Here is a 22,608-nt window from a genome sequence, read left to right on the forward strand (position 1 = left end):
ATATATGAATCAAATCATTTATCTATCATGAGAAGGTGGGGCCCCGATTGTTCAAGACATGAAATCAGTACTTAAGATAACAATCTATCTGCTAAACCTTCATCTTGCAAGGCCATGTCCCCAACTATTCATTTGGTCTTATCCCCAAAGTGGAAAACTCATCGAGCAGTGCTGTTAGACTACTTAAGCTATCACGAAAAGGCTAAAGGAAGATAAAAAAAAGCGAATCATCTTTCTATACGATACGCAATTTCGAAATCAGGGAAAAATTCATCTTGATAGCACAGGAAAGAGAGAACATCTTCCTTCTGTGACATTTACCCCGAAAAAAAAGCCTATTCTATACCAGCTTCTTCTATAGATGAGATAACTGGAGCAGATTCAATAGCAAGGGATATTCACCCAGCAGCTCAAGCTGCAGATTCTATTCTGGGCATGAATGTGCAACCTAAAGACTCGCAAGTTTTTTTCCTCTACTTCCCATCCCACCGTGGCAGCCTCTAACTCTAAAGCTTTAGTATATATAAAGTGCGCTTTTGGCCTTAGCAGCAAGTACCTTCTACCATATTATGTCAGTGAAGACTTGGTGTGAAGCCTTGGAGCTTACGTTAGAAGAGCAAAAGGCCCGGGGCTAGGGTAAGCTGAGGGGGGACAGCGTAAGTGAGCGAATGTGTGTAAGCCACTCTCACCTTTTGCAGATTAAAGGATAATCCCGAATAAACAGAAGTTTATAGTTAGCTCAGGATTAAGATCGAGTTAACCTAGGTTATGTTAATAAATGAAATAGTTAGTTTTAACAGTAAACGGACGTTATAAAGAAAAGTGACCATTTTCATGGTCCAGTCTATATGCAAACTCATAGCATAGGATGCCCCCACTTACATGTTTCAACACGAACGATCTATAGATCACATCGTTTGTAGCACTTTACAACTTCTTGTAACAACTACAAAGTGGGCCGCATCCAATAGTGTTACCAGGATGAGATACCCAATATCATCTCTATACTTATTGGACCATTTAGGCTATATACTGTTGACTTGATCATGTTTATGTTACTACATAAAGTTATAGTATTCAAACTATAGTCATATATATGTTTATTGGATTTTCATAATAGAATGCAAAATCAACAATTTATTAGAACGTTTAACACGAACTGCGAGTTCTATGACATTCCCAATAGCTAAGAGATCTATTAATGATAGATACATATTGTTTGACATACTCGTTTTATGCTATGTTTTCTCTACTAATATATCGTATCAATAAAATATTAAAAAATGGTACATAAGAATAATATCATCTTACTTCTTTTATTATCACGTGTTTTCTTTCTTATTTATGTTCTCGATCAAAATTCAAAAAACATTTTAATTTAGCACATTTGGCTCTCTTAGAGAGTGTTCTCTCAATATCTTAGGGATAGATTAATCTTCTCTAAACATGGACTTGACTTAATACATTTTTCTCGTTACAGAAAAAATTGTGTATGATAGATTCAAACTTAGGCTTGATTTTGACAGATCATTATCATAGTTTGAGGGTTTAATTTTACATTTCTAGAAGTTTGAGGGTTTACTTTTTTACAATCGAAAGTTTAAGGATGTAATTGTTACAACTAGAGATGTCCAAAAAATATGTGGCCAAGGGGCCATGAGGACTCACTGGCGAGGAATCCTTGAACAGGGAGGGAGTGGAGAATTTTTACCATTTACAATTCGGGGCGGGGATTATAATTTATTTTTTCCCTATTCTTCATCCCCAACCCCGCCTCATGTCCCTGCCTTGCCCCAACATTTGTATATAAATTACAAATCTATAACACACACACACATATATATTCTTAATATTGTAGATTTTGTTAGGATAATTATGGATGTTTAAATTATTCAAGACTTTATTACTTTAATTCCTTGGATGTTGTAATATTTAAAATATGATATTCTAGTTGATGACTTTTAATTCTTACAAATTATGAGAATTTAACATTTTAATTATATATTTTCAAATTGCATATGTATTGTTGTTTTCATTAGCAAAATTGATAATATTTTATTTGAATGAAAATTGTATTTGAAATGTTTAAAGAATTATTAAAAAATATATTTGATTTGAAAAAAATAAAAGTAGATAATTTTTCCGATGGGGAGCCTGATCCCTGCTAAATCCCCGTCCCGTTTTTCAAGAGGAAATTGTGTGGATGGAGAATGGAATAAAGGGTGGAGATGGGGACGAGGAAGGCTTCCTCATCCTCGCCCCACCCCGTGGTGATCTCTAATTACAATTACCATACTTCAATTGTGGTTTTTTCAATCTGCCATTTATCACTTAAACTTAATAAAATTTAAATTCAATTGTTATTGAAAGTTCACCAAAATTCACCAACAAATTTGATGTTCTAAATATCTGTTATTGAAATTTCACCAACAGTAGATTACTAGTGACAATCTATCACCCATATAACATTATCTGAAATATATATAGGCGATAAATATGTAATAATGATAGACATATGTGTTAGATTTAATTTAAATTTGAAATTATCATTAATACCATCCATGTGCATTGGCTGCTATTTTATCTTCTAGACTTAATTTTTTATTGGACTAATTAAGTAAAGGATAATTTTTGCATTAAGTAAGAGAAGCTCGATATCTTACTAGGCCAATATGTTACTATAACTTATGTTATTGTGAAAATTATCTAGTTAAAAAATCATGACAATTATTATTATATACTTAAGGTTTTATTGTGTAATCATATAGTCACAATTTACAGTGTATTATCGATGAAGTAAAAACGGTTGATCAATGATAGACATAAATATTTCTAACATTGATAGATGTAAGAATAGTCTACTAAACATTTAGAAAAATTGTTGTTTATATTAGTAAACATGTCTATTAGTTATAAAGTACTCAGCTTATGCTAATAGACATTAATGATCTATGAATGATATTATTTTACCTCATTCATAAACCAGAGGTAAAAAAAAAGTAATAAAATTGTAACAAAATAATAAATTATATTATTTTCAGATAAAGAAAAATGAGCAAACTTATTTACAAATATAGCAAAATGTCACAGTGATAGACTTCGATAGACTGCAATAGACATATGACAAAAAAAATGAGCCAACTTATTTACAAATATAGTAATACTTCACCATTTGTCCGTGATAGACTACGATAGACATCTATTAGCGATAGATGTCTAGTGTAATTTATCAGTATCTATTGCTGATAGATAGTGACATTTTGCTATATTTGAAAATATTTTAAGTAGTTATACCATTTAAACACAATTATCCTAATAAATTAGTATTTTTTTCAAAAACAAAATGTTAAACAATCTATATTTATTTTAATTTTGAAAATAGATTTATTTTTTTATTTATAAATTATATAAACATACATTAATACACATAATAATAAATTAATTATTTTACATTACTTAACTGGCCAAAGCATACCGAAGACTTGTGAGTGAAAGTGAAATATCGAAAGCTTAAGATCAAACAAAAACTAAACTGCAAGACAAAATGTAACATTCTAAAACTTAAAATAAAATATTATAAAACATTAAAACTTAAAAGATAGTAAAAAAAAACTAAATTAAAAACCTAAATAAAATATTTTAAAACCTAAACCAAATGAAGTGTGACTAAATAGATATATCTTCAGAGAAAAATACTTAAAACTTAAAAGATAGTAAAAAAAAAAAAAAAACTAAATTAAAAACCTAAATAAAATATTTTAAAACCTAAACCAAATGAAGTGTGACTAAACAGATATATTTTCAGAGAAAAATGCTTTTTTGACAAATTATATAAGTGCATATGCAGGCAGGAGTGGAACCAAAAATCGAAAAACAAAAAATCTAAATCGATCCAAATTGATCCCATGGTTTGATTTGTTTTATAAAATTGAACACGTTGATTTGTATTGAAGAAAACAAAAAAGTATTGGTTCAGATCGATTTTTTTAAAAAAAAATTAGAAAATTCAATCAAAATTGAACCAAACCAATGATATACACAGGGAATTTCGTACAAATGGGTCAAATTTTGAGGCCCACTCGAAATTTGTCCCAACTTTAAAAAACACTCGAATTTTGACCTTATGATGATGTCAATTGCGTGTGAAATGTCTGGTTAGTACTCAAAACGTTAGAAGACGTGCACGCATCCCAAGTTCTCGCTCGTTCATCTCGTTTCTCACTAATTCCTCTCGTTGGATTGTCCCTATGAAGCACTCGACCGGGATTCTAGCACATTCCTCTCGTTTTTTACCTTTTCATCTTGTGCCTTTCTCTCGTTCATCTTCGGACAGAAATCGAACATTTTAAATCTCAATTTCCAGGCTGATTCCCTCATTCCTCTTGCTTCATCTTATTTTCTCTCGTTTTTTTATTACTTTTCCACCAGATTGCATGTAATTAATAGCTGTTGTATGAATTTTCAAATACTTCATTAGGTATTTTTTAGTATTTTAAATATTATGATGCATGTATATTTGATATTTAGATAAAATACTAATTATTATGGAGCGTGTATGTTTTTTTATTTAGAAAGTGGCAACAAAAATGTAAAATTTTCAATTTATATATATAAAAAAAGAAATAGACTCAATTTTAATTTAAAATTAGCAAAAATGACCGATTCGAAACAAAGTGGAAATAAAAATTTAAAAAAAAATGGAAGAAAAAGAGAAAATGTAAAAAACCAAGAACCAAACCGATAATAAACCGATCTAAATAAAACCAATCCATTGGTTTTGTTTTTCATTGGACATTGGTTTGGATCATTTATTTGTAAAGCTGATTGGTTTGATTTGGTTTTTTGTTGGTCTCAAAACCAACAAAACCGAGCCGACTATCACCTTTAATGTTTCGGGTAATTTTGAAAATTTTAAAATCACCTTTGTAATGCTCAAATTCACTAGAACACACCTTAGTCACTTGAATTTGATTATTAATTTTATATTTTTAAATGTAATTTTTATTTCATTAAAATTTATTTTGAATTATTGAAATATGTTTGATAATTACTTTTAGGAAAATTATTTTAAATGATAAATATGTTGAAATTATTTACAAGTAATAGCAAAATATCACAATCTATCTATGATATACGGTGATAGATCATGATTGATTACTATTTATTTATAGGAAAAAAATATATTTTTGGTCCCTACATTTTGGGTCTAGTTTCTATTTAATCATTAGATTTCAAAATATTACACATTTAGTCCTTAAATTTTGAGTTTGGTTTCAATTTAGTCCCTAAATTCCAAAATGTTACAATTTTACGTTTGATATTTGAGTTTTGCTTCAATTTATTCCCTATGTTTTTCAAGATTTACTCTCTTAACCTCCATTATTCATTAAATACTCATTTTTTGTTTTTAGTATTAATTTATATTAATAAATTAAAAACAATCAAAATAATTAAAATTAATTAAGTTTTTATTAATTTTAAAATTAAAATTTAATCCCATAATTATTTTTAATTAATTAATAGAAATTAACATTAATCATTGAAAGTGAGTATTTAATGAAAAATTGAGGTTAAAAATATAAAACTTTAAAAGATCCCATAGATAAAATTATAATATTTTAAAATTTAAATTTAATGATCAAATATATAATATTTTAAATAGAAACTAGATTTAGGGACAAAAAGATGTTTTTCCTCGTTTGTATCATGACGTTTTAATTATTTTAGAATCCGTCTCTACTTATTTAGATTATTTATCGAGAAATTGAAAAGGCTTTCACCCACTCAATTTCGTTCTCCACTATCCTTCCCATCGGATTTCAATTCAACGTCTTTGATTCAAAGATCGAACTTTTATTTTAAGGATTTCTTTTAATATCCGTCTCGGTTGTCTTCTTAAAACATTCACCTGGTCAAGGTTTTCAATGATCCGTTTCTGTTGATCAATCTCTACTTTTCTAAGAAGTTTTTATCCTTCTGGGTCTGTTCAATTCACGATTTCTGGTGAACACTGTCTTCTCCGAAGCAGGGGACACCATTTTCTTTCAGACCCAGTTTGGATTAGTCGAAACTTCTTTTGTTCGTCGATGATCGAAGCCGCGTCATTTGGTTGTTCAATTTCTCTGTAGAGGCACGGAAACGAATATCCCAGGTAAAAAATTTGAGCAGTTCCATGTTTCTTTTCACCTTTTTGCATTCAATTTATCACTCGATCAACAATATATTAGAAATGGTTGCATTATTTTATTGTATGTCCAGCATTAAATGTTTCAATGAAATATGAATCTTAATACCATAGTTGAATGATTTGTGCCACTTTTTAACAATTAGAGTAAGACGCTATTTGTATCAGTGACATAAGGGTTGCATTATTTATATTTAATAAGCAGCAAAGACCATAAAAAAGGTATGATCAACCAAAATCTTACGCCCTACTGTAGTCATAAATTGCTTGGACCGTTCTTAGTTCTGTAAAAGTAGTACAATTCAGTTCTGCTCTTTCTGACCCTCGATTATTTATCAGAGACGGATTCAAAAAGCTTTTCATCACTTTCATCCTTGTTCCTTTCTTGGAAGGCTGAGTTTTTCTCCGCTGCTGGCAACATGGGGTGCTATGTTAGCAAGAATGCAGATTCAAAGGCCAGCAGAGTGGCTCGATGGCGAGCTACTGGTATCGTGGCTTTGCGAGACTCAAAGTTGAAGGTTATCTTCATTATTTTCTTTCTATATGAATTGTATATTACCCTTTTGTTGGGATTCAACATCTTTCTTGTTCATTTTCTGTTTGAATTAGAGTCATCCATGAAATGGGCACACGGCTTTCTTGGTAGGAGGCTGTAGGTTACTATTGATTGTTTTAAAAAATTCTTCTGTCACTTATGAGTAGGTGCTTATTCCATAATTGACAAGTTAGGTTATTTATTAGTTATATTTGTATATTTGTATATTATTGCATTGTTTATGTATTTGACTGAATGTGGTGAAGCTGACATGTTGAAGAAATTGGCACAAATGGAAGAGAGACGATCTCTTTTTGAAGAAAGAAACTTTAAATTTGATATGTACAAGAATGGGCACTTATGAGATTACTCTTTCACTCTCTCAACACTCACTTTCCTTCACCAATTCTCTAGTTTTTCTTGGCTCACATATGTGATCACATCTCCTATTTATAGGCATGAGATCTTTGGAGCCCAAGTAAAAGAATCTCTCTAGGTTGTTCTTAGATTCTAAATATTTTAGATATTTCTTGGTTTATCTTATCCGAAGAAATTCTCTAAAATTCTTTGAACCTAAAGAAAGCCTAGGATACTTATAGATCTTTTTGTGGTATTTTTTTTTTTGAAAAGGGAAACAATTTTTTGTGGTATTTATTTACAATACATATTTCAACATAATTCTAGAACAAAAACCTAATTTTCACATTTTTGTCATATGATAGATACTTTAAAAATCTTTTAGATTAGTTAGTGTTGTTTTCTATTTTAATAGGACACAGCTAATGGAATATGAAAGGTATCGTTTATTAATACTCAAAGAAACAATACAATCTCCCTACAATCACAACTAGATGATTGAACACTCTCCAACCTCCCCTCTCTCTCTCGAGAGTTTTCTCTTTCCAAAAAATACATACCCCCCACTAACATGCTCCTTTCAAAATATAAACCACCCCACTCTCAACTAACTAATTCTCACTTGTGGTCCCCACAGTCACACTTCTTTGCCCTCCCTTATTCTTTCTAACATAAAATGTATAATTGGAGGCCTAACATTACTTTCCGCCTCCAAAATCATCTTGTTCTCAAGGTGAAAATTAGGGAATTGCTGCTGAAAATCTTCAAATACTTCCCAAGTAGCTTCATGCTGTGGCAAGCCCTCCCACCCAATCAACACTTCCCAGTGCCCTGTAGAAGGAATTTTGCGATACCCAAAAACCTCTTCTGGTTTAGTAAGCCATTCCATATTATCAGAAAATGATGGAATATCAGACTGAACTTCTGATCGTGGTCCCATCGCCTTCTTCAACTGAGAGACATGGAACACTGGATGAATGTTTGCCTCAATAGGCAACAATAATCGGTAAGCCAAAGTCCCTACACGATCCACAATTTGGTATGACCCAAAGTATTTGGGTGACAACTTCTCATTTCGTTGACTAGCCACCAAAGTTTGACGATACGGACGAAGCTTCAAATTATCTTGGTCCCCAACAGCAAATTCGACCTCCCTCCTCCTCCTATCAGCGAACTTTTTCATCAAACTTTGAGCAATAGCCAAATGATCCTTCAAAACACGCAACATTACATCCCTTTCTCGCAGTTGATGATACAAACTAGAATTAGAGATAGCCTGCTCTCCCTAGTAAACCAAAGCTGGAGGTTGTTGACCATTCTCAACTTGAAATGGTGTAATTCCAATGGAGATATGAAACGTAGTATTGTACCAATATTCTGCCCAGTGCAACCAAGCATGCCACTGCTTAGGTCGATCCCTACAGAAACAATGCAGATAGACCTCCACACTCTTATTCACAACCTCAGTCTGCCTATCCGATTGTGGATGATAAGCTGTGCTTCGATTTAATTGTGTCCCTGCCAGCTTAAACAATTTTTGCTAAAAATTACTCAAAAAGACTTTATCTCGATCAGAGACAATGGATCTAGGATAGCCATGTAGACGGACTACCTCTTTAACAAACACATCCACTATCACCTTAGCTGAAAAAGGATGTTTAAGCCCAATGAAATGACTATATTTAGACAAACGGTCCACCACAACCAGGATAACATCACAACCTTGTGATTTGGGCAACCCTTCGATGAAATCCTTTGAAATTTGCTCCCAAATCGCATTGGGGCTAGCCAGAGGCAACAACAACCCAGTTGGAGATACATCCATAGCCTTATTTTGCTGGCAAACAGGGCACTCTTTAACATACTTTTTCACATCACTCTTCATTCCCTCCCGATACAATTATCCTACTAAACACTTATAAGTGTGCAAAAAACCCGAGTGCCCCCCAAACACCGTATCATGGTATGTATGCCAAATAGTAGGGATTGAAGTAGAAGTTTTAGAAAGCACAATTCTTCCCTTGAACCTCAACATACCTTGCCGTATCGAAAAATGAGGGACACTATCTTTATCAGTGAGCCTGCAACTTCGAATCATGTTTCACTTCCTCTTCGATCACCTTTAGATCCAACAACGTAGGAACTGTCAAATTAGCTAGTTCCACCTCCTTCGGCCTCTTAAACAAAGCGTCAACGGCTTTATTCTCCACCCCCGGACGATAGTTTACTTCGAAATTATACCCAAGCAATTTGGATAACCATTTTTGATGTTGAGGCTGTATCACATGCTGCTCCAACAGATACTTCAATGAGCGTTGATCGGTAATAACCACAAACTTATGCCCCAACAAATATGGACGCCACCGCTGAATTGCCATAACCACAACCATCAATTCCCTCTCATAAACTGGCTTGTTGTGATCCCTGTTAGACAAAGTATGGCTAAAGTAAGTAATCGGTCTCCTTTGTTGCATTAATATTGCTCCCAAACCAAAACCAGAAGCATTGGTTTCCACTTCAAAGGGCTTACTAAAATCGGGTAAAGAGAGAACATGCAACGTTACCATGGCATTCTTCAATTTCTCAAATGCCTCTTGTGCAGCCTCAGACCACTCATAAGCTCCCTTTTTAAGCAGTTGTGTTAATGTGCTGCTAGACTCCCATAGTTCTGCACAAAACGTTTATAGTATCTTGTCCCAAAAAATCCCTCACCTCCCTGATGCAAGTGGGCGTTGGCCATTCAAGCATAGCTCTAACTTTTCCTAGATCTGTTTCCATCCTTATACTAGAAATTAAATGTCACAAATACTCAATCTTTCCTCTCATAAACTAGCATTTATTCCTATTAGCATATAAACTCGTGGTTATGTAGAACGGCTAATACACAATCAAGATGCTTCGCATGCTCCTCCAAGTCTTTACTATACACCAATATGTCATCGAGAAAGACTAGCACAAATTTTCTCAGATGTGGTTTAAATATCTGGTTCATCAACGCTTGGAAAGTTGATGGAGCAATTAGTCAAACCGAAAGGCATGACTAAAAATTCGTAGTGGCCTTCGTGCGTGTGAAATGCCGTCTTCTCTACATCACTTGGGTTCATCCAAATTTGGTGATACCTGATTTTAGGTCAATTTTAGAGAACCACTTTGTCCTATTCAACTCATCAAACAACTGGTATCGGAAACTTATCCAAAATAGTCACATTGTTTAAGGCTCGATAGTCAACACAGAATCTCCACCCTTTATCCTTCTTTTTGACCAATAAAACTGGACTAGAGTAGGGGCTAGTACTGGGTTGAATGATCCTTGAAGCTAACATTTCGGCAACCAACTTTTCTATTTCACTCTTCTGATGATGTGCATACCGATATGGTCTCACATTCACAAGAGAAGCCCCTGTTTTCCGACGAATATGATGCTCCACTTCCCTCCTTGGAGGTAAATCCCTTGGCCAATCAAAGACATCATCATACTTCAAAATGACTTCAGTCAGTGCTTCCTTCGAATTAAAAACATATTCAATGCCATTGAATGCTACGAGAGTTTCAACTTTCTCTAAAGCATGACACTCTATAAAAAATCCTCGGTCTTTCCCTTCCCAAGTCTTCATCATCCTCTTCAGGCTAATCTGCATCTTTTTCAAGATGGGGTCTCCCTTCAAAACCATCAGTCTTCCCTCCTTTGTAAATTTCATGGTTAACGTTCTCTAATCAACTTCAGTCACCCCATCGTATGTGACCACTGCATTCCCAAGACCATATCCACTCCTCCTAACTCTAGAGGCAGGAACTCATCAACAATTTCTAACTCCCCTATTTTCAATCATACTCCTTTTCACACCCCCTTCCCTCTAACGCTGTTCCAGATCCCAGAATTACTTCTTAATGAGCTATATCATCAACGTGGAACTTCAATTCTTCAACTCGACGTTGAGTGATGAAATTGTGAGTTGCACCACAATCTATTAATACAATCACGTCTCCATTTGATACTTCTTCACGTACCTTCATAGTTCCTGGGTTAGATAACCCTACCACTGAATTCATCGATAGTTTTACAGTATTCTCAACCGTTATTGCCTGCAATTCCACTTGCTCAATCTCTTCTTTCGCATCCTAAAAAATTTCTAGGTCTTCCTCATTTTCCTGCACCAACATAACCCTCAATTTGTGTTTCTCCTTAACTTTTCATTGATGCCCTACCGTATATCGTTCATCACAGTGAACACATAATCCTTTTTCTCTTTATAAACGAAATTCCGCTTCCGATAATCGTTTCGCTTGACCTTCGCGTTTTTCTCCAGTCGCCGTTACTCCTTGGAGAGTAATCGTTCTCATTGGAATGGTTTCCAGGGGCTTAGTCGCTTCCTTCATTGTCGCGAGGTTTTCGATCTTAGAAATTTCTTCCCGAGTTAGGTTTTTTCGAACTTCAGTACTTCTTGCAGTCGATTCGGCGCGAGTAAGTTCTCTACACTCCACACGTTGGGCCACTTTCATCATGTTTACAAGCCCAACAAGCTCCCAACACTCAACCTCGACCCTTATCAATGGTTTCAGCCCATTCATAAAAGTGTTTTATGAAATTTCATTCGGTAAATGTGGTAATGGCACCACTAATTTGTCAAAGAGCTTTATATATTCTTCTACAGTATTCTCTTGTTTAATTGCTAAAAATTGGCCACAGACCATACCTTGACGAGGAGATCGGAATCGTTGGAGGAGATGCATCTTCATATTCTTCCAATCGGAAAAGAGCTCCCGCTCTTCCTTTGCATGATACTAATGTAGCGCCATTGATTCAAAACTTATTACTGCAACGATCATCTTCTCCGCCTCGGACAGTTTGTGAATCTGAAAATACCTCTCTACTCGGAGTAACCATGCGTCCGGATTCTTTCCATTAAACACCAGCATCTCCACCTTCTTGAATTTGTTTCGTTCCATTCCGACATCCTCACCTCCAGATTTCATCGTTTCATTTGCTTCCACTACCTCTATGCCTTCAACCACCTTTGCTGGCCGATTACCACTAGTGCTTCCCTCCGAATTTTTCTCCGTCGTGGTCCGGAATTGCAAGATCCCCTCCAATAAATTCGCTAATAATTTCCGAGTCTCCTCTGAAAATTGTTGTTGCAAATCAGCTTGAACATTCAACCGCTCTACACTTTTTGCCAAGGACTTCAATGATTCCTCCATCACCAGTAATTTTTGAACTTCAACTTTTATTTCCGAGACCTCCACATTGACTGCATCGATCTTCTCCTCTATCTTCTTCTGTGCCATTGTTCCAAATTTTCCCAGAGTGAAGCTCTGATACCAATATGGAAGGTATCGTTTATTAATACTCAAAGAAAGAGTACAATCTCCCTACAATCACAAGCTTCGATTCCAGATGATTGAACACTCTCCAACCTCCTCTCTCTCTCTCTCGAGAGTTTTCTCTCTCCGAAAAATACATACCCCCCACTAACACGCTCCTTTCACAATATAAACCACCCCACTCTCAACTAACTAATTCTCACTCGTGGTCCCCACAGTCACACTTCTTTGCCCTCCCTTATTCTTTCTAACATATGTATGTATAATTGGAGGCCTAACAGAATCGTTCAAACTTTTGAATTAGATTTGTTATTACAAAGAAATCTCTTCAGAGGAGTAAAATGTATCTTACAAAACCAAATGACTTGGGGATTCCAAATAGTTCTTCCAGTTGGGACAAATCAAAGGAAGATTACAGTTACATGTCCTGCATATGCATGTTCTTTTTGTTTGTATTTTTCAAAAAGATATTGACAAAGATATCTTAATGATCAAGAGATATGAACCAGTAAATTAGGTCACCTGGAAATTTTAGCCATATGTGGACCCTTGCTTTTCAATATATTTGACTATATTGATGTTGATGATATTTTGAGTGGTTGAATGGGGCTGTCATTGCATAGAATAATTATAATCATTCTGAAAAATACTATATGAGTTGATGAATTCCAATAACTCATGCCATTCTTTGGGAATGCTTGCTCCATGATTGGTTTTGTTGGCCATATGCTTACACATCTACTGATGTTGAAACAGACATTTCCAGATGAAGTTCTTGACATGGACAGATCTGTTCGTACCCTTGATTTAACGAACAATAAAATAGGTGTGTATCTTGCACTCTCCTTTCTTGTGGTGGTCGTGGTCATAAATATCTCGGAAAACTATTTTTTGAGTTTAATCATCCTTGCATCTATTATCTTATTAAATTGGCGATAATGAAACTCCTAATCTACCAACTATAACAATTTCAATACTTTTATTAACTTGCCTCTTTTAATTATTTTGCAGTTGATATTCCCATGGAAGTCTGCAAATTAATAAACATGCAACGTCTGGTAGGGATTGTATTTCATTTTTACTCATTTGGTGCAGTTTTTAGTTCTTTTTTGGGTAAAATTTTTCAACAAAAATTTATCAAATCTTTGTAGGACTCGGTACTTCTGTTCTCATTAGTTGTACTTGGCATATATAATAGTTGAAATTTTCTCTTTTCTTTATCTTTTAGATTTACAATCTCTACTAGAAGTAGAAACAACAATTCAAATACTTTATCTCACATTTCTCTTTCGGAAAAAAAAAATGAGAAATAAAACTTTTCCATTTTCCTTGTCAGGTTTTGGCAGATAATCTTATTGAGCGTCTACCAATGAATTTAGGGAAGCTACATTCTCTAAAAGTTATGATACTTGATGGAAATCACATTACAACATTACCCGATGAATGTAATTTTCTTATCTAAAAGAACAAGAGGTTAAAAAAGATTGCGAGAAGTGATACACTTTTCTGCCTTGTGCCATACTATTGTAACTTCTGTTAGTATTTGTTACAAATTCTTGTAATACATTCTAAATAGATATCAGTTCTTGTGTGTAGTGGGTCAGCTAGTACGACTTGAACGTTTATCTGTCTCCCAAAATTTGCTATCGTCCTTACCTGAAACCATTGGAAGCTTGCGGAATGTAAGTGATTTTATTTATTGTTTATTTATATTTATTTTCACAGCATTTTAACTATTATACCTTCTCTGTAATATTTTATTTGGTTGTAATTGCAGAGCACTTCAAGTTATGTTGTTTCTAACATTGAATCAAAGTATTGGATCATGTTCTTGTTCCACAAGATCCATTACAATGTCTGCATATCCATATTTTAAGTGGAATAGAAAAGAAAATGGGTGCCTTAGTAATTAGTTACGGATCAAGGGAATGAAGTATGTTGGAGTTTTAGAATAATGGTCAAAGAGGATTATCTGTTATTGCTAGGTTAAAAGATAAATGGCCTTAGTACAGTATTTCTGTAGAAAAGTTGTTTTTCTGTACATATTTCTCAAACATCTTAGAATTTAAGACCAACAGACTATCTTAGAACTTAAGACCAACAGACTATGGAAAACAATAGAATTATTGATGAGTGATTCCTTTAAAATTGATTATTGAAGAGTACAAGTAAAGAGAACAGTCCAAAAGTCTCTTTTGTACTTCTAACTAGGTTATACTCATGGTTAATCTTTTATTTTTGTGGGAAACGACACATCCATGATCCATAACCATGGGATGGGCTGGGCAAAGTTCGATTATCCATCCCAGATGTAGCACTTATATTGCAGCCTAATTCCCGAAGACCTCAAGAGTGCTAGAAATTTTAACAATCACAAGATTTTGAAAGCTTCAACATCATAACACTTGTATTTATAGTGACGTTAACAGTAAACTTTATTCCACGTGGACTAATATTGATGCTAATGTCTATCAAACTTCAATTAGCGAGATAGTGGTAAACTTTTTTTGAAAGATGTAATTCCATATTTAACCTTTTATTTTGATACGATAAAAATCGTGTATTATCAACTTTGAGGACTAACACCAAGTTTGATGATGCAGTTATTGCTTATCAATGTGTCAAACAACAAATTAAAATCTCTCCCAGAATCAATAGGAAGTTGCTTCTCCCTCGAAGAATTGCAAGCAAATGGTACATGAAATTCCTGCCAGTCCTTTTACAGGCAATGCCTATATACTACTTCAACAATTGTTATTTGGCAGCATGAATAAAGACATGGAACTTTCAACATTTGCTCCTTTTTTGACATGGAAACATTTTATTAATTGGACAAATTATTTTTAACTGGCCTCCCGCCACACTTTGGAGAATTATTGCAAGAAACTAGTGTATGACTAGCCATGATTCTGCTTAGTTTCTTTCCTATGATTGCAAGTTTGGAGACATATGATGTTTCCCCTTACTTGTGGTTTTGTAGTTAGGAATTAGGACTGTATTTTATCACTTGCTTACATTTGAACAACTTCTCAGATAATCTTATGGAAGACCTTCCCTCGTCTTTGTGCAATCTGATTCACCTGAAGTCGTTGCGTTTAGATAATAACAATATTGGTCAGGTAGACTTTTTTAATATTTGTACATGACTTAACTTCCTGAATTTACAGTTTTGATTATAGTAATGAGTATATTACTATTTAACATAAAATGTATATATCCTTTACTGTTTATGTCCTTGAGTTCTTGAGATATATCTGGAGGATTGCCGCTCCTTACTGGATAAATTGAATTTTCTCCATTAGCTAACCTGAAATTGAAAAACACATGCTGAGCATCTTGCTTGTTGAGGTGAGAGTAATGAGGATAAACTAGTTCCTAAGATTTGGCATCTATCACTTGATAGACTGTCATTTTGATTTCTACTTCAAATTTCTCCTTGCCGATCATCTAAGATCTCCTTGCGCAACAAAATGTTATATTGTCTGTTACTACAAACTCTCATGTGCGTGCACAAAATGCTCTTTCTCTACGTTATACTTGTGAAATTCTCTCCATCTTAGGCTTAGTAACCTTAAAAATTAGTATTTCTCCTAGCATTCTCATACTTATATTTGAATTGTTGTATTGCATTTCTATCCCAGTTACCATCAAGTCTGTTGAAAGATTGCAAAGCATTGCAGAATGTATCTTTGCATGGTAATCCAATTTTAATGGATCAATTTCAGCAGGTGTGGTCTACTTCTTATTTGCATTTCTTTCTTAATTAACATTGTATAGAAAATAAGTGGAATATGCTTAATAATATTGCTCGTTTCTTCCATGGACTACCAGATGGAAGGATTTGAGGATTTTGAAGCTAGGAGAAAAAAGAAATTTGACAAACAAATTGATTCCAATGTCATGATTAGCTCCAAGGGCCTTGACGAGGGTGTCGATCTATAAAAACAATTGCACTGGCTTTATAGAAAAAAAGAAAATGTAAGTTCCAATCCTATATCTATATCTATTTGTGCTTGCTAGATTTATTTTTCAAAGTTCTTTTGTTTGTTTAAACGTTTGGCTATACATTTTGATCTTTGTGGTTTGAGTCTACTAGTCGTACACTGTAACTGTTATTTTAGAATTGTATTGAGCATGTTGGTGTTTTAACATTAAATCTAGTAAATTTATATTGGCTGCTCCCTAGTCTTTGGCTTATATCTGTCCTCTGAACTTATCATTCCAACTTTGGGTGCTTCTGTGCAGATTTATGGAGGAGATGGTTTGTATACTGGTTGGTTGGTGTAAATTGAAGGGGGGAGGGGGGAATTTTGATATGGTAAGAAACTGGGGACTATTGAGCAATGTTTTGCAAAATAAAAATGTACACAGGAGGACTCCCAATAACAGTACAGTTGGTGTGTATAATATCATAAGCCTTCTTAATTCTTTTTTGTTTTTGTTTATATGCCTACCATCATTTGGCAGGGTTTGTATAATTTCTGTAAAACTGAAATCGGAATCTCAATAGTAATTTGGGCCCAGGCCTAATGCGGTATATTTACCTGGATTGTATCACGACATAGAAACTGTTATTTATGATTTTAATTCTTTTTATGTCTATAAAAAGGAACTTTAGAAATATAGTCTTTCGAGGAAGGAAAATGATTATTTTGTCGTCATTGATGTGATTTTTTTTTTTTAAAAAAACTAATTTCTGAAGATTTTAGATTAATTTTTGTTATTTGCATAAAATGAATTCAAAATGTAGAACTATTTTGTTTTGTTTTTTTCCCCTTAAAATAAATTGACGATTTTTTTTAAAAAATTATTTAATTTGTTGTCTATTTTTTAGGAATGTTTTCAAAATTATGGTGAAAGTTTGAAAAAAAAAAAGAGTAGGAAATATGAAAGCCACTAGTATGAAATAATAGAAAAACAACCAATTATTTGAAGGAGGTTCAATAATCAGTTTTCTTTATATAAGGGTTAAAATAATTTATTTTGACCTACAGGAAGAACCATCTATAGCAGCAGTTTTGAAGACCTTTAGCAGCAGTTGAAAACCGCCGCAACCCTACTGCAATAGTTTAGCAAGTGTGCCTTTAATAGCAGCGGGCAAGAACTTTTTATTGAACACTTCTAGAACTGTTGCACAATCAATGGAAACAAATTTTGAACAGTAGGAATTGAATCGAAAACCGCTTTAGTGTCCCCTTTAATAGCAACAGTATAAGAATTATATTGCAACAATTTGTAAAAGTAGCTACTTTCCTTTACCTATTGTAGCGATGTCAAAGTGCTACCAGACTAATAGTAGCAATTAAGAAAACCGCTTTAGTATCCCCTTTAATAACAACAATACTAGAATTCTATTGTTTTATCACGTCTTTTGTAATAATTATAATAGAAAATTTGTCAATCTTCTTAAATTATTTTGTTTCTTCGACGCTTCTTTACGTAATTCTCATTTGGACAGATACGTAAGAAATTAAATCTTAAGAATATATAAATAAATAATTCCAAATGCATTATGGGGGTGTTTGTTTCAAGGGTTGGGATTGAATGAGTCAGGCATCCTAAACCAACCTTTGTTTGGAACATGGATTTAGAAAGCCTATCATTTTCTCATGGGTTTGAATAGTATTTTCCCCTCTAATTTAATCTAGAAAGTATGTTGGCCAACCTCCATATACCACCTTCGGTGATCACCGAGACTAACTCACGCTGCCTCCCTCCAACGATTGTCGTCGACCAACTTCGGCTACCACCCTCCGGCAACTGCCACAAACGCCGTTGGCCGCCTTCAGCACCACCTCCGATGATCGCCGTTGACCAACTCTGGTCGCCACCTCCAGCGACCACCACCGGTCAACTCTAGTCACCACCTCTAGCGACTGTCAATCGGCCAACTTCGGCAGCCACTGACCAACTCTGGCCGCCACATTGGTGACTGTTGTCAGCAAACCTCCAGTCGCCATTGGCCAACTCCAACCACTATTGATCAACCTCTGGCAACCCCCTTCCCCCATACTGGCAAATTTCTGGCCACCAACTCCGGCCACCTCCGACGATCGCCACAAACCAATCTTGAAAAATATTAATAAAAATACTCTTAGTAAATAACAAGCTAGACAAATTTTTATATAAAAACACTTTTAAGAAATAATTGCAATACATATACTTTTTATTTTTTTTATTTTAAGGAGTTTTTATCAAAAGTGTTTATTTGAAAATGAATTTTTGAAAGATATTTTTTTTCTAAGTCACTCCAAATATGCCAATAGACTACAATAGTATTGTTATATTTATTTAGGTTATATATGTAGAACTATATATGTTTGAAAACTCAAATTTTTTTGTTAGTCAATTTAATTAGCTCGAAGACTTAGAATCATTTTCCAAATGTAAAGGTTTAAAATGTTTAAAACAATTTAGCGACCAAATTAAAACTAAAACTTAAAATTTATGATTTTTTATTCCTCAAATGTAATTTGATAGGAAGAAAAAAGCATAGTTTTTCAATCATTGAATTTAATATTAAAATACTAGTTTATTTCAATTTTAAGTCAATGTATTATGGTAAAAAAATTGATCTATTTTCAAATTAGTTAAAGTGACAAAAGTTTATGAAATTTTATTTTAAAATCTAGTAATATTAAAATATCAAATTATTAAAATAATCAATCAAATAAAATTATAATTTTAGTCAAAATCTCTATTTCAATTATGTTTTAAAAAAATATTCTTCTAAATTTTCTAATTTATTTTAAACTTAACTATATTAAAACAATTAAGATGATAAATTTAAACTAATATAAAATCTAATTGATGATTAAATACAAGAAAATATTTCATAAACTAAATATTTATAAATTTGTACTTCATTCTCAAGCTACAAATCTACACTCAAAACACAGGCTTCTTAATCTCAAAAAAATCTGTACTCCAAGCATAGTTTTTTTAAACCTAGGCTACCTAATCCTTCCAGCTTAATCTCCAGATTTAACATTCTCAGGTTTAAGATTTCAGATGTATGCCAAATGCCCCCAAGTGTAAAGTAAAAGAAAATGAAAATTGAAACTTCAATTTATAAAATTCAACTAAAAAGTAAACAAAAAAAGATAATATTTCTATAAGAGCAGGGCAACGTCAGCCCAAAAAGTAAATAACACAATTAAACTAAGTTAAACAATTTTAACAACACTATAAATTGAGATATTAAAGCATTATAAAAGTGACGCACTTGATGCATCCTCTCCATGTGTCTTCGACGTCCTAAATAATAAACAATAAAGTACAAGAGGTTGCATTACATGTTTTAAATTATTGATTGTTCAAATAATAACGACATTTGACTAAAAAATAACAACAATTTGATGCATGAGTAACATTTTACTTGTATTGAAGTACTTTTGTATGAGTCATGCATTCTACTAGCTTTAATGGATTCGTTTTGCCTATCAAAGTTGAAAAAATCTTAACTATATATGACTCAACAATCGAAATTAACAACTTTCATATGCATTTTGCATATTAGACTCATACGCATTTCAATTTGAACAAATCAATGTGATGCAAATATGAACATTTAAGTGAGAGTGGATTTCAATCTCCATGTCAAGGATACATCCTAAATGCTTTTGATCCATAACTTAGCAAAAAATTCATTTTTTAAAAGTTTAGTTCTGTTAGATACTATAATTAAATTTACTTCACCTATCAATTTAAACTTTTAGGTTAATCGATGATTTAAGATAGTATTAGAGCAGATTGGTTCAGGTTGGTTTGGTGATTTAATGGTCAAGGTTCAAATCCCCCACCACCAATTTGTACTTAAAAAAAAATAAGAACTAATATTTTTATATATCTTTGTTACCATTATAAGACTCGATAAAGGTATAGAAACTAAATCAATTAATAATCAAAGAATAGTAAAAAAAAAAAAAAAAAGCTTCCTAGCATTAAATCAAATATAGAAATAATTCTGAAATTGAGATGAAAGTTTGAGTGACCATGATAATGGGAGATTTCCTTGGATTTTTAATGCTTTTAATAAATTTATATTATTATTATTTTTTTAAAAATAGCTTAGTTCAAGTTTTCCTTTTAAGGAAATTTCAAATTCTACGTTGGTATCTTAAAAATTAAAACAAAATCACCCTAATTTTAATTATGTTATTTTGGAGTTTAATTATATTGTATACCTGGTACTTATAAACTTTCATGACTTATTTTAATTAATAACGTTGCACATAATTTTTTTTAAGTCACTACCTTTCATTTTTCATTAATCTATATCTATATTATATTAAAAGAGACTATCAAGAGAGAAGTTTATCCTTCTCTTTTTGTCCTTATATATTTTAATAATTCCTTTCTTGTCCTCAATAAAATAAGGTAACTCTCCAACGGACTTAGGAAGCATTTGGAGTAATGAGTTGGTTATTATACTCCTAGATTATTATAGTTGGATTTTAATAGTTTGTATTTGGGGTGTAGATTATTTTACTTTGGGTTATAATAATATGTATTTGAGATGTAAACTATTTTAGTTTAAGAAGAAAATAGTAAACACTGTAGCAAAGAATAAAAAAATGATGAATGTAAAATAGTAAAAACTGTAGCAAATAAGGGTTTTGAAATAGTGTTTAGTGTAGCTAATTGAAGGTTTTGAAATAGTATTTATTGTAGAAGGTGTGGTTATTATAATTTTATGATAATGTTTGCCCCAAACGCCCCCTTAATAGTTAGTAGTTCTTCTCATGTGCCTGTTGATGTTGAAGGGACATAACTATTTAGATTTGATGATGATGAGACACAACTCTCTCATTGTCAGCGTATGAGTGTGTGATAGTATCTTTAAAAAAATTATGGAGACTACAATTTTTTTGTTCTTCGATGGAAAAAAATTTAACAAGTTAATGAAGAGGTATTGTTATCCATCAATTTTCTTTCTTTGTTCATTTGTTGTTAAAAAAAATATTTTCAACCTTAAATTGTGTTTTGAGGAAGTTTTAAAGTGAAAGGTTTGCCTTTGAGATGTTATTCCATTAGAAGAAAAAAATAAATAAAATATTTGAATGAAAAATAATTGCTAAAGAAATTGAACAAGGTTTCAACCTAATTAGTCATTTGTTCATTCCCAAAGCGAGGAGGGTTGAAGGAGAAATTTTGGACCAATCACAAATTGACACATCATTTACCAAATTAATGACGAATTTATAAATCATCTAATTTAGGACTAATTAAAAAAAGTCAACATGCGTCTTAAATTGAAATTGAGGACATAAATTGGTGAATCCCGATGATGCCACATATTTTCGTCGTGATCGTTGGATTGATTCAAATGGTTTGATCCAATTTGATATTATTTTTTTGGCCTAAAATCCAATTGGGCCAAAAAATAGGCTCAATTTGACCCAAATATTAAATAAAGCCCAAATCTAATCAGTCGGGCTTAAAGACTAGTTCCATGGACCAACCAAGCCCAAGCCCACAAAGCCTACTTGAGAACTTTATAAATAGAGGAGATCTCTTCATTTGTGGAGGTCAGAAATTTTAAACTCCAGATAGTCCAGAGAGAATTCTCTACAATCAGAAGAATCCTCCACTTCTAAGCTAACCACACTTGAAGATTGAAGTCCTTTGGAGATACAAGCATTCTTCCAAGACTCCAATTTCAAGAACATGTACATGCTCCACTTCCATACATCAAGCGTACGCATTCAATCGAGAGAGAATCAGAGGATCAAGTACTAGAGATCGAACCACATTAGCATCAAATCAACATCAACATCAACACAAGTTCAACTTTGCGAATCAAGTTTCTCCGAAAACGAGAAATCTCGTGCAAACAAATTGGCATGTCTGATGAGACATCTTTACCTCTCATATCTCTCTTAACACTCAAACAAATCGATGGAACCAAAGAACACTGCGTCCGAAACTACTGCTATAAGCGACACCTACACATGACCTATAACCCGCAGTCGTTCAAAGGTTATGCAAGAGCAAGAGCAAGGTTCCGTCATTGGACACAACATCTTGAAACAGATGACAGAGTCCCCTAAAGGCGGGATTTTCATCAAGGAAAATCCTTTGTTTGACAACTCTGCTTCTGCCTCTGCAAGTCCAAGAGGGGATCACACCCACTGTCATAATGGCAGATGTAACAGCTGAGGTGGCCATGGTAGAGATGGAAAGAAAGATAAATTTTCAGATGAAAATT

General features: G+C 33.2%; 1 protein-coding gene across 2 annotated transcripts; it reads left to right on the forward strand.

Moving 5' to 3' along the window:
• Window positions 1-5,760: 5,760 nt before the first annotated feature.
• On the forward strand, window positions 5,761-16,958 carry LOC120071864 (plant intracellular Ras-group-related LRR protein 7). Of its 2 annotated transcripts, none has more exons than XM_039024273.1 (11): window positions 5,761-6,151; window positions 6,577-6,702; window positions 13,155-13,224; window positions 13,410-13,456; window positions 13,735-13,843; window positions 13,995-14,080; window positions 15,002-15,092; window positions 15,432-15,517; window positions 16,040-16,126; window positions 16,230-16,376; window positions 16,644-16,958. In XM_039024273.1, the coding sequence occupies exons 2-10, from the start codon at window positions 6,604-6,606 to the stop codon at window positions 16,338-16,340; spliced, it is 786 nt and encodes a 261-aa protein (XP_038880201.1). In that variant the 5' UTR covers window positions 5,761-6,151; window positions 6,577-6,603; the 3' UTR covers window positions 16,341-16,376; window positions 16,644-16,958. The 2 variants fall into 2 exon arrangements, with proteins under 2 accessions (XP_038880201.1, XP_038880200.1); XM_039024272.1 differs by having other exon boundaries at window positions 5,763-6,151; window positions 6,524-6,702.
• The last annotated feature ends 5,650 nt before the right edge of the window (window positions 16,959-22,608 follow it).

The sequence above is a fragment of the Benincasa hispida genome, chromosome 2 (genome assembly GCF_009727055.1).
Source record: "Benincasa hispida cultivar B227 chromosome 2, ASM972705v1, whole genome shotgun sequence".
NCBI classification, from domain to species: domain Eukaryota; kingdom Viridiplantae; phylum Streptophyta; class Magnoliopsida; order Cucurbitales; family Cucurbitaceae; genus Benincasa; species Benincasa hispida.